The sequence below is a fragment of the Polistes fuscatus genome, unplaced genomic scaffold, assembly GCF_010416935.1.
Source record: "Polistes fuscatus isolate 324 unplaced genomic scaffold, CU_Pfus_HIC Scaffold11, whole genome shotgun sequence".
Classification (NCBI taxonomy): domain Eukaryota; kingdom Metazoa; phylum Arthropoda; class Insecta; order Hymenoptera; family Vespidae; genus Polistes; species Polistes fuscatus.
The window spans coordinates 5,612,002-5,625,174 of record NW_025113009.1 but is presented as its reverse complement, the minus strand read 5'-3'; the positions used below and the strand labels follow the sequence as shown (position 1 = coordinate 5,625,174).

Below are 13,173 nucleotides of genomic sequence, written 5' to 3'. Positions count from 1 at the left end.
ATCAACTCGATTAAAGATAATTCCAATAAACCTTATGTTTATAATCGATTAATTTTTATTGATAAATAAATGAATTTCATTTAATTCCTCGCTTGTACATCTCATTTTGATTTGGACGTTCGAATTTATTCATAAATCTGAAAAAAAGAAGAAGTTTCTTCTCACCCCCTTCCTCCTCCCCTCCTCCCCCACTGTTGTACGATATAAAAGAAAATTCTTATCACTGAGAAGTACCCTGGGAATTGTGGTGGCAATGAAAATCTAGTCCCCCCCTCCCAGAGAAGAAGAAGGGGCAAGGGGGATGGAATCGGTTAAAAATCCAAGAAAATTTGCATTGTAAAAATCTCTTTCGTTTTAAAGGCTACAAAAAAGGGGTTTATTACGATTCTTCAGCACGTAAATGCTTTCAAAAGTGGCTTTAAAGATCTCTCCTAGATATTTATTCGCTGAGTAGAGAGTAGTAGTTGTGCCACTCTTTCCAAGATGTTCAAGTGCTGCGCGATAACGTTTTCCATTTGACGTTTTACTTTTTTTTTCGACTCCTGTTACAATTTAAAAACACTCTCGCAAACTACGTAATCGTGATGATGTTTATAATAGGATGCAATGAAAATTAAATAAAAAAAAAAAAAGGCAAATAAAAAAATAAACAAATAAAAAAACTAAAACGCTTGCGCGATATTTGAAAGAAGATTGCATTTAGCCTTCCGTCATAAATTAACATTGTGCAACGTTAGATGAGAGAGTCTTGACTTTTCTCTTATCTAAAAAAAAAGAAAAAAAAAGAAAAAAGAAACAATTTTCTTTCTCTCGCTCTTTTTATTTTTTTTCTTTTTTTTCTTTTGAAAGAGAGAGGAAAATAGAAAGATGGTAAAAGGGAGGAAGAAAGATGATAGGGGAAAGAAGAAGAGCCCAGACGTTGTCTCAGCGATTTACACATTTTCTTGAGCCATCGTAAAGGCTTGTTATGACGTCAAGTGTCATCTGTTAGAAAGAAGCCCAAGGAGAACCGCATTGCTCTCGCATAGTCGTTTCTATCATGCGAATGGTGTTTATTAATCCTTCGAAGGACATCAAAATGTTTGAGTAGGAAAGAAAGTATTACGTTGGAATGCGAGAAAAGAAACGATCTTTCTCTTGCTATTTTTAACTTATTTCTTCATCGTCGTCATCGTCGTATAATCCTCCTGTTATTTTACTTCAAAAACAACATTTCGTTCTGATACAACGAATATTTCGAATTAATTCGTAATTTCGTTTGTTTGTTGCAGAAGGTGGACCCCGAGTTGATATTCACGAAACAAGAACGCATTGGTAAGGGTAGTTTCGGTGAGGTTTTCAAAGGTATCGACAATAGGACCCAACAAGTTGTTGCCATTAAAATCATTGATCTCGAGGAAGCTGAGGATGAGATCGAAGATATTCAACAAGAAATTATGGTCCTGTCGCAATGCGACAGTCCATACGTCACCAAATATTATGGGTCCTACCTTAAGGTAAGCTTAATATTATTTAATAAACAATTCATACACAAATTCTCTATTATTTTCATTACGTTCGTTCAAATTGATTCTAATGATACGATCACACATGATCATTATTATTATTATTTATTATTATTATTATTATTACGTTACGGAAGAACGTAATTTGTCTGTCAATCCCATTGTAGCGGCAAATCGGCCGCTCCTATTAACAACCAAACTGAATAAAATAAAAAAAAATAGGATTCACCTAACGAGGACACTTGTTCGCCCATGGGCCCGATACGCCCCATCATTTTTTATGCGTCGAAGAATAGGAAGAAGGGCTCGTCGCTCGGTTAACCATTACTTCCGCAACGACAATGTTGGCGGTATCGACGCTTCCGCTTCCGTTACAACTCCCCCCTTCCCTCCTTCCCTCCTTCCCTCCTTCGACTATCTATTTCTCTACTCTTCTTCTCGTAGGATCATGAAAACTTTCCAATATATTCCTATAGAAACTATTTCTATAGAATACTTTTATACTACTATAATGTATATTTACCCCTTTTAGGCTTTCTAATCCACTTGGTATGCATTATAAGCAGAGAAATCTTTCATTTATATTATTAGAAAAGGATTAGATGAGAAACACGCGATGTTGGATAAATAATTTTTGTTTCTAATTTTGTATGTTGGAAAAAGAAATGAATATATACTATAATTTGATTACACGTAAAAAATAAGATCCAAATCGTAAATATTTGTAATTATTTTTAATTATCTTTCATTGCAATTTGTTTTAAAATTTTTAATAGTACAATCAATTAACACGCGTGCAAAAATATCGTTACGTTGCAAATAATGATGAAATTAATTCCTCTGTAAGAAAAAAAAAGAAACAATATTCGGAATATGATACTATAAAATATAATATTCAATAAAGGTAGAAATTATATTTATAATTTCTAAAGATACAAATAAGATCTTATCTAAAAAAGAAAGCCTGTGTCACACAAATTAGATTGATCGATTATTATCTACGCAATATTACATCATATTTCCGTCCAACCATATATTTACGTTAACATTAACTCCGTATAATACTTGCCATGTAATAAATTCGAAGAGTAAATGTTTTATCGGACTATATAATCTAGTTAAATTACATCATGTATACTTCATTCCTTCGATACTTTTGATATAAGCTACAGTGTTTTCCTTTAGATCGTTGATTATTACACGAATTAATATCTAGGATAGATCAAGTTTTCTCGCAATAGATATTCTCATTTATGATTTAACCGTATACGGTATATCGATTGATCATCTTAACTGTAAATAAAAGAGTAGGGGAATCATTAAATCCGTCGTTCGTGTTAGTTAATAACAAGTACGTTGCACTAACTTATGTATAAATTATATCTCGCGAAACTTCCCCATGTCATGTTTCGAATTAAATATCTCTCGGGATAGGAACGTACTAACGATCGTTAATGATCGTTTCACGAACGGTTATTAAACTAAATTTATTTTCAATCCAACGACGACAACATACATTTTTATCTTTTACTTTTCTTTTCTTTTCTTTTTTTTTTTGGGTGCAATTATTTCATTCTCACTCACACCGAATTCCTGTGTTTTACATCTTTTATCTTTTATTATTTTTTCTTGTTATTTTTATTCATTTTTTTTTCCTATACTCTCCTAGAGTAATTTTTGTGATTGTTTTTTTTTTCGCCTTCTAATTTGAAAAAAATAGGAAAATGAAAATAGTCGGAGTATATGTATTAGATATATGTGTGTGTGTGTACGTGATAAAACTCGTACGAATAATAATTACGACGAGCCTGATGACATCCTCGTACATATAACGGGTATACATCATGAATTCCTTTTACTTCTTTCGTAGGTGTGTATACTGCATTCAAAGTGTGAGTCTGTTATTAAACCGACGAACTCGGCGAACAACAGTTATCAAGTCAAAGTGCACAACCATTTCTACCATTCCTTGATCCGGACTACTGAACTTTCCTATTTTTATTTCGTGTCAGATGTATCCTTCCACTATTCTCCTAATTTTCTTTTAGCTTATTTCTCTTTGAGGTTTACGAAACAAAAGGGATATATTATCTTCGTTGTTTTTGTAGAGGTTGTGTAGGTGTTTGTAGAGATGTGTTTGTACGCGTGGGTATTTTTTGAGAAAAATTCTTTCGATAATAAATGATTTTTCTTTCTTCCCACCATAGATCGTTTATAAAATTAATTTTAAAGTAAATTAAAGTATATATAAAATTTGTTCTTAATTATATTGTATAAATTACACTTAATTAGTTATAAATATTTAATCAGATATGTTTTATTTGAATTTTTAAAAATAGTTTCATCGTGATTGTTTATAAAGCATAGCTTTTATTACTTGACGTATAATAATTTGTTCTTTTCTTTTCGTATACGTAAAAAATACAAAATATATCACATAATTTATTCGCAACGCATCGAATTTCATATTACTCAATAATCTAACAAATCTTTTAACAAACTTATAATATTACACCCATGAGAAAACAATGAATCATCGAACGAACGTTTCGAAATGTGCAATGGGGGTAGTAATTGGTAAGCAATTAGAAAACCAAATACTAATAGAATCCAAACGTAGGAAGTTGAATTAAGAAAGCGTTGGCAAGCACGAACAAAGAAAAAGAAAATAGAAAAATAGAAAAGAAAAATAAGCAAGAACAAACGGTAATCAGAATTAGTTTTGAATTGTTAGAAGCCGCAGATCGAACGAACAGTCATCGTACTTTGACGACACTCCTAGGTGTTTCTCAATCCGGATGCACAGAGAATGATGATGATGATGATGATGATGACGACAACAACAACGATGAGGAGAGGCGTTTCTACTTTCCGACTCGTCTTTGTCTTAACATTTTTTTATCTTTTTTATTTTTCATATAAGTTTCTTCCTTTTATTTTTTTCCAAATCTTTATTATTATTATTATTATTATTATTATTGTTATCATTGTTCGTGTCCCAAAAAGAATACGATAAATTACCTACGCTGACCAAATTTAGTCGTAGCACCCGAGGAAGAAGAATAAAGGATCGGTGACGTAAAACTCGCGGAGAGAATTTTTCTTCTTTTCTACTTTTGTGTAATAATAATTCTCATTCTAACCCGTTTTCACTAAAGTATATGTACTTATTTCTTTGGACGATTCTCTCTCGTTGAAATTAAATCGGGAAGTAAATCTTGGTATAATGAAATCGTTGGAAAATTACTTTCACTGATTGTGAGCTGGCCGGTTGGTTCTTTCGTTGGTTGGGTTGGATTGAGTTGAGTTCGGTTGGGTTGGGTTTGGTTGGTCGACTCCATTTTGAGGTTTCTCGTACAGTACCTTTTCCTCTTCATTACGTTCGCTTCATTGTCTTTGTAACAAAGGACGATATCTTTCTTTCTTTCTCATTTTTTTCCTTTTTTTTTATCTACCATCTTTTCTCCTTCCTCAGAAGGGTGGGAACAGAGGGAGAGGGAGGGGGGAGAGGGAAAATCGTAGCGGTGAAAAAGAAATTCTTTTTTCTTTTTTTTTACGAATCGAACGAATTTAATTGGAGAAATCTATTAATTTTTAATTTAATATCTCTCGATGTTTTTGCGTTGTGTTGTGGCTTTTTATCACAACGACGACGACGACGACGACGATGACAACAACATCTGCCATTCTTATTTTAAATACGATGATACGACGATATTTTCTCGATTATATAAAAAAAAATCTCATCTAGTTAGTATGACGGCTGTTATTATTATTATTATTGTTATTATATTGTTAAATTGGTCTATTAGAAAGCAATAAACACTTTAAACGTTTCACAAATCCCCTTAAATTTCAAAATAGTACAGATTTCACTCCGATATATATACTTTCACGTATTTATTATCGTATTTATCATAATCGTCGATTCTAGTCGAATTATAGTGATGAACGAGAATGCAACAGGGGGGCTGTGGGGATAAGGGGGAAGAAGTTGCTGGGAGAATAAATGGTTAAAAAAAAAGAAAAAAGTCCACAATCTTTTACTAATCGTACGTACGATTCGACGAGTTCGAGAGGAATATAATCAAAACTCTCTAACGAGTATTAAAATTTCATTTGTTAAAAAAAAAAAAAAAAAAAAAGAAAGAAGGAAAAGAAAAGCTGTGCTGTCATTCGAAGCGAAAAGAACCGCCAGCTATTATTGGAGTCGTTTCGGATTCGGCAAAGCGCATTAAAAGATTAAAAACGTTCTATACGAGTTAGAGGAGGGGGTTGGGGGGAGAGTGGGGAGAGGGTAGAAGGAGAGGGGCAAGGGAAGATGAAAATGGCGAGAAAGTTCGTAGACCTTTTTGAGTGTCCTCTTCTTTCACCTCTTCCCCATCCCCCTTCTTCTCTCCCCCTCTCATCCCCCCCAACTTTCTTCTCTTGGTTAGGTAGAGGTATGCCATCAGGGTGAAATAAACTCGAAGCGAGAAAAAAGGGGTGTGTGGGATGTCCATGGGTTTCGTATTCGTCGTCGTTTACCCTCGCATTTATAGAAACGAAAAATAAGAAAATAAAAGTGAAAGAAGATAACATTCAAGAGCTTCTTTATATAGGGTGAGTCATCTAATTCTTTGCAACGGTCCCGAACAATCTCCGATGACTTGGCTAAACGTTATCGAGTGCAATATTTTTAATATGAAAATGAATTCTTATCGTTTCTTTTTCTTCCCCCCCCCGCAGGTAATAATACATTTTATGCGTTTTATTGTGGTCACATGAAATATTAATTTAAGATAATGTTTTATATATTTAAGATTATATATTTTTATATATAAATAGGTTTACTTATATTTTTTTTTATTATTAATAAAGTAATAACATAATATATAAGAGCATATAGAAAAAAAATTAATAATAATAATTCAATTAAAGTTTTTCGTCAAAGGATGCATATCCATCCCCCTCCCATATGCACATTTGCACATCCCAAAAATATTGGGGAACACTTTTAATACCGTTGAAATGGCCTTTCGAATGGTTAAACCACGATAGTCGTTTTTCAAATCGAAATTAATTATTTTACCAACGAATTTAATATCTCACCCCGTGTATAGTAATTCACCAGCAAGAGTGTGGTATTATTAGTTGGCCAATTTCCTAATGACTCGTACCTAGCATTCGAGAAGGTCCAAGAATAGATTTAACTTCTGGTGTGTATCCCACTCTCGTCTCTCTGTCTTCTTCTTTTCATCCTTTATTTGTATGTGTGTTTGTATGTGTGCGCATTTCTATATCTACTGGCCAGATCGTTTTTCTTTTTCTTTCATCTTCCTCTTTCTACCTTTAAACGCTTCCTCATAGCATTTACGCTCGATTAAGTATAATACTTTCACTCTTGCCAAACATTACGATCCTGATGTGATAACTTTTAAGACAATATTATTATACGTCATTCTATATATATAATAGAGTAGCTAGAAAAATTATATATTATAATAATATTAAAATATATTATATATAAATATAATATTAAATTATAATAATATATATATAAAAATAATATTAAATTATAATAATATTAAAAATATATTATATATATATATATATATATAATAGTAGCTAGAAAAATTCTAATATAATATATATATATATATATAATATAGTATAATAATAATATATAATAATATATAATATAATATATATATTATATTAGAAATATTATTATTATATAAATATAATATATATATTATATTAGAATTTTTTTACCTACATCATCTATTACGAAATAATTTCAATGTTGTAATAATAATAATAATAATAATAATAATAGGTATCGTTATCGTTAAGTTATTTATGAGGTTAATTATTACGATAATTCAACTCACCCACGTAACGATGATACCTCGCAATTAATCTTCCCAACAACAACATCCATTTCAACGTTTAACAACGATTAACATACTAATAAAGAGTTTCTTGCTGACACGCTAGTAGATAATTATGAATTTAGTACTTGTATTTAAATAAGAAAAGAAAAAAAGAAAGAAATAAATTAGAACTACGAACAAATACGATAGGGGTGGAAAAAAGGTTTACACCTTACGCGTAATTATCGATTTATAATATATTTCATTGTGAGATAATAAATATCTAACAATTTTTTCAAATTTATTTCTTAACGATTATATAATTATGAGATTTTGTAATTTATTATTATTATAATTAAAAAAAATAAAAATATATCAATGAACGGCTAACGAACGGATTTTAATGAACGAAAAATCTCGTAGGGAGGATCGCGAATGGGACTTCTTTTTTCTTTTTTTTAAACAATTTAAAACCATTCGAGAAAAATCCATCGATACGATATCATCGATCTTTAATTTAACGTTCTAACGTTGCAAATAAAGTTGCGTTTTCCGTTGGTGCTTGCTCGATTGGCGAATACGTGTAGTTGGAAAAAAAATAAAGTAAAAAAAAAATTCGAATCAAATAAAAGAAAAGAGAATAAAACAAATTAAAAAAAAAAAAGAGACAGAATGTTGAAGAGTGGGTGGGGGTTGTGGGGGTGAGGGGGAGTGCAGGGGTCAGGTTGAAGTAGACATACGTATGTGTAATAGTAGTACCTATTCCACACCTATACGCAACACACATACACGAGTTTGAAACGAAGCTTTGGAATAACGCTTGAGCCAAGATTAATTTCGTTGCCGTCGTCCATCACTGCCAACGGCACTCCTGCCATTTTGCGAAACGTACGAACAAAAGGACGCGAAGAAGACAAAAGAAAAAATAAAGATAATAAAAAAAAAAATAATAAAAAAAAATAAAAAGAAAAAAAGAAAAAAAAAGGAACAAAATCAGCGCGCATCATTAATCATCCGGTCGTTGAACGATTTTGTCTCTTTCTTTTTTTTTTTTCTCTTTTTATTTCTCCACCCCTCCGTCCACATCCCTTTTCTGTTTTTTTCTTTTTATCTCTCCCCCTTTTGTCGTCTCTTTCTTTTTTTATTTTTTAAATACCTTTTCCGTACGATATGAATCATATATTTTTAAATAGAGCTCCCCTCACCCCATCTCCAACCAACCATTATCTACCAATAAAAAGTAAAAAAGAAAAAAAGTATTTTTATGTTCGTTGAAAAAAATGTAGAAAGGAAAAAATGCGTGTAATAATATATATATATTATAATATTAAATATGTAATATGTAACAAATACGTGTATAATATTTTATATATATAATATAATATATATATTATATTATAATTAATATATAATATTATATGAAAGAATAGAGACTAATCGGAATAGAAAAATTCTCTTAGAAAAATAGGTGGTTAGGGGGAGAGTTAATTTTAGTGCTTCGTTGTATTTTTTTTTCCTTTCTTTTTTTTTGGTCTCGTTTACAATAAGATTATTATTTTTAACGTAAAGTCATTTGGAAGCAGTCACTATATATATATATATATATATATATATATATATAGTATATAGCAGAGAAAACATGATTTGCGGTTTAGAAAGAGAGGTCTCTGATCTTTTCGTTCTTTACCGCTTCTCCTGCATCCTCCTCCTCCTCCTCCTCCTCTTTCTCCACCTTCTTCTCCTTGAAAAAGTATAAAGGGTGAACCAAGAAAAGCAGTCTTTCCTTCTCGGTGAGGAAGAGTTGATATTCGAGATGAGGTTCAACGAACCCTCGTAATGTTAGCTAGCTAGCTAGCTAGCAAGCAAGTTAAGCAAGTTAAGCGAACGACGTTGACGATGGTCACCTACATTGCAAGAGAAGGTGAACGTATAAAGGTGATGCTGTATATGAAAGACGAAAAAAATGATGACACGATAGGGTGGGGAATAAGATAAGAGTAGGATCAAGTATGAGAACGAACGGTGTTGTATTTGTACTTTCAGATACAACAGGGGTTTTACAGATACAACCCTTCTACAACACAGCATCCCTATAACACGATTTCGTTCTAACACGATAAGAAAATTGCTACGAACCTTTGTACAGCAAACTTTTACAGCACTGGATAACATAGTGGTTTTTGCCTGACACATTTAAGAATTAAATTATCTTAAAATAATAACGAGATTGTATAATGAAACTCTGAGTTATCATATAAACATGGTTTCATACACGATATGGTATTTTCTAGGAACATATCTACTGTTTTATAGGAAAAGGGGTGTTATCTGTACTTGAAAATCTATCCTTTCTTTCACACCACCCATACCTGCACCTGTACCTATGATAAATGGGTGTGTCGTTGTTTAATGCGTGACCCAAAACGTACGTTTTTACTTGCTAATCATCCCGATCTCGATTACCTGGAATATTACAATCGAATGAAATATTTAAATGACTAATGTTAAATACTCAAATATTTTTCATTTACCTTAGACTATTACGGAATGTTCAAATATTCGACGAGTAGAATACTAATAATAGCTTAAATATATAGAACAAAATCTACACTCTATTAAAATTAATAATTCATTAAAATTATTCTCAATAAATAATATATATATATTAATTTTTTTTTTTTTTTTTTTCTTTAAAACCATATGTTTATTGCTTTGAACCAATACTACTATACTACTATTATAGAACTATTATACTTTTATTTATTATTTACTATTTTCTTTTACATTTATCTACTTACTGTGCGTTACTACTAATATAATGATAAGTTTAATAATAATTACATAATTTTCATTTTTGTTTTGTTTTATCTATACATTACATTGTACTATGCTGTAATTAATGTCCTTTAGGGAGCCCCTAGGCTCTAGGGTCAATAAAATATTATTAAATAAATAAATAAATAAATATATATTTTTATAATTTAAATATATGTATTTATATTTATATATTTATTTATTTTATTATATATATATATATATAAATATCAATTAATAATTTATTAAAATATTCTTTCCTATACATTTTACGATCAATTTAAAACGCGTTAACTTATTCATTTGCAATCGAACTATATTAATACTTGTGTATCGTTATATAAAATAATTTACAATTAAAATCACGAGATAATCAATTAATTATGATATTCTTATAAATTATCAATGAAAACGTTCTTAAAGAGAAAAACAAAACCTCTTACATTTAAATTCATTCATTTATTGGCTGGATAATAAAGCATAAAGTAATAGTTGTCATTTCGCAGCCGATAGGTTGAGAAACGCTGGTGATAACCTATCGGGTTTCTCACGTAGATCGAATAAATCTGTTAATCTATATATATATATGTACAGGTATATGAACAATGTTCAGTGATCAAAGTGCGAAGATCCTGAGTATCCTTGTACGGACCACTGACTCGATTCAGCGATTATTAACGAGCGATAATTCATCGAAGATATTATCATTGTTGTAGTAATGTTGTATATAACACACATACCATCTTATATACGTAGATAAAATTTATTAGATAATCCCTACGTCAGATACTCTCTCTCTCTCTCTCTCTCACTCACTCTATTGCTTACTGTTAAACCTTGTTGTCATCTCGTCGATGAACAAAGACTAAGATAATACACCGATTGGTCATCGATGTCGGATATAATTATAAAAGTTTAACGTCCCGTAAACACAATGTTTAATCCTCATCGGTCGTGAATAATTATTATATCTCAAGGAATTTCAATCTAATCTAAAATAACACAAAATATTTCGAATTTATCTCTTCGAACGAGATGAATTTTTTTTTTCATTCTCCTCTCCTCGCCCCACCTTTCCCCCCGCACAACCACACCACCAAAAAGTGGTGACACGTAAAGAAGTTCGAAGGAATTACACGTTAATAAGAGTTTTTACTTTCTTGCCTTATTTCTTTTTTTTTCTGTCGCTCGAACAAATTTATCGATCGATTATTATTCGTACCTTTTTTATTTTTAAAAATACGTACAATTTTCGTTAATGAACGTGAACGGTTGGAGAAAAAGAGAAATAAAAATAACTTTAAAAGAATATACCCCTGGAGCTGTTCTTACGTGAATAAAATTGTGAATAATTCTTGCGTTATATAGCAAAATTTAAATAACATCGGGTGGAACGAAGTCCGTGGAGTTTATTTGAAGAAGGAAGGTCAAGACGAAAATAAAGTACCAAATAGGAACGTTTCCGCTAATTGGCTACTGTCCCAAATATATATACACACACACACACACACACACACACACGGATATATATATCTATATAAGCTTCAATATTATTAACGTAATTTACCGAAATAAGAAAAAGGATCACTTGAAAAAAAGAAAAAATATATTCTCGCAACTTCTTTCTTGAAATTTGTGTGTTATACTTTATTTTTCTTATTTTAATTTTTTCCCCGTTTTTTCTTCTTCAGGGTACCAAATTATGGATTATCATGGAATACTTGGGTGGCGGTTCGGCTTTGGACTTGATGAAGGCCGGCAGCTTCGAAGAAATGCACATTGCGGTAATATTACGCGAAGTGCTCAAGGGATTGGATTATCTTCACAGTGAACGTAAACTTCATCGTGATATAAAAGGTAAGTATTTTTCCTCTGAGAGATTACTATGGACAATTTCCCTCCCTTCCCTCCCCTCCCACTCTCCCTCACCGTTTTATTCGTGTAGTATTCCTAATAATAACCAACCAATCAACCAACCAACCATATTAACCCTTTACACTCTCGACGAAAATCTTTTTTCGTTCGATCGAACAACAACAACAACAAGAAAAGAATGAGAATAGTGAATTATGTGATTTTTTTTTTTTTTAGTTAAAATAAAACAACAAAAATATATCTGTTATGCATATTACGTGGATACTGTTAAATCAATTGATTTAGTTAATTTTCATTTTCAGCGGCAAACGTTTTGCTCAGCGAAATGGGTGACGTCAAATTGGCGGATTTTGGTGTTGCTGGCCAACTTACTAATACCACGAGCAAACGTAATACCTTCGTTGGTACTCCTTTTTGGATGGCACCGGAAGTTATTAAGCAATCTGCTTACGATTCTAAAGTAAGTTAGTTTTAATGTAATAGAAAATTTATAACGATGACGGGTGGGATAATAATATTTAGTTGCGTTGTATTCATAATTTTATCGTCGTATTGTTTCTAGAATTATGCAATTAATATTTGTTATTTCCTCCTATTGTAAAGATTTGTACAACGCTATCAAATTGATTAAAATCATTTGTTTATCGTGAAGACCAAAATTTACCGAAGACCTCTTCTCTTCCGAATAGGATAGTTTATTGGGAATTCGATTGTACACGTTGGATAAATGAAATCCAACGAACCAATCGTGTGTGTTCAAATTTATACAGTCTGGAAAATAAGAGGGGGAAACAAACGTCAAATACTAATTGTACGATAACGCAATTTAATTCTTTTTTGATTCTTTTGCTTTTCTTTTACAAATTACATCGCAAGTATAATTATTAATCGATTATTTATTATCCGCTCGTTACTTATTCGTCTTAATAAAATAATATAACGATTAATAATATTCCCCTTTGGTAATTGTTCGTTTAATATTAAATAAACGATCTGTATATTATTTAAATCGATTATATTATTCTCTCGTAGCAATAATTCTAAGAGTTTTAACTCGTTCCGTTACTTCTAAGAAATACGTTAGGTTAGTCGTTAACACCTTCGTTAACACCTTGCAAAGGAAA

At 31.2% G+C, this 13,173-nt stretch overlaps 1 protein-coding gene across 3 annotated transcripts in view; it reads left to right on the top strand.

The window, feature by feature from the left end:
* Positions 1-13,173, top strand: part of LOC122526271 (serine/threonine-protein kinase 25) — a 112,778-nt gene that overhangs the window by 95,485 nt on the left and 4,120 nt on the right. For all 3 annotated transcript variants that reach the window (XM_043649582.1, XM_043649581.1, XM_043649580.1), the window contains 3 exons: positions 1,272-1,496; positions 11,866-12,031; positions 12,352-12,509. In XM_043649582.1, coding sequence (XP_043505517.1) covers positions 1,272-1,496; positions 11,866-12,031; positions 12,352-12,509 — 549 coding nt within the window. The remainder of the gene's footprint in view (positions 1-1,271; positions 1,497-11,865; positions 12,032-12,351; positions 12,510-13,173) is intronic.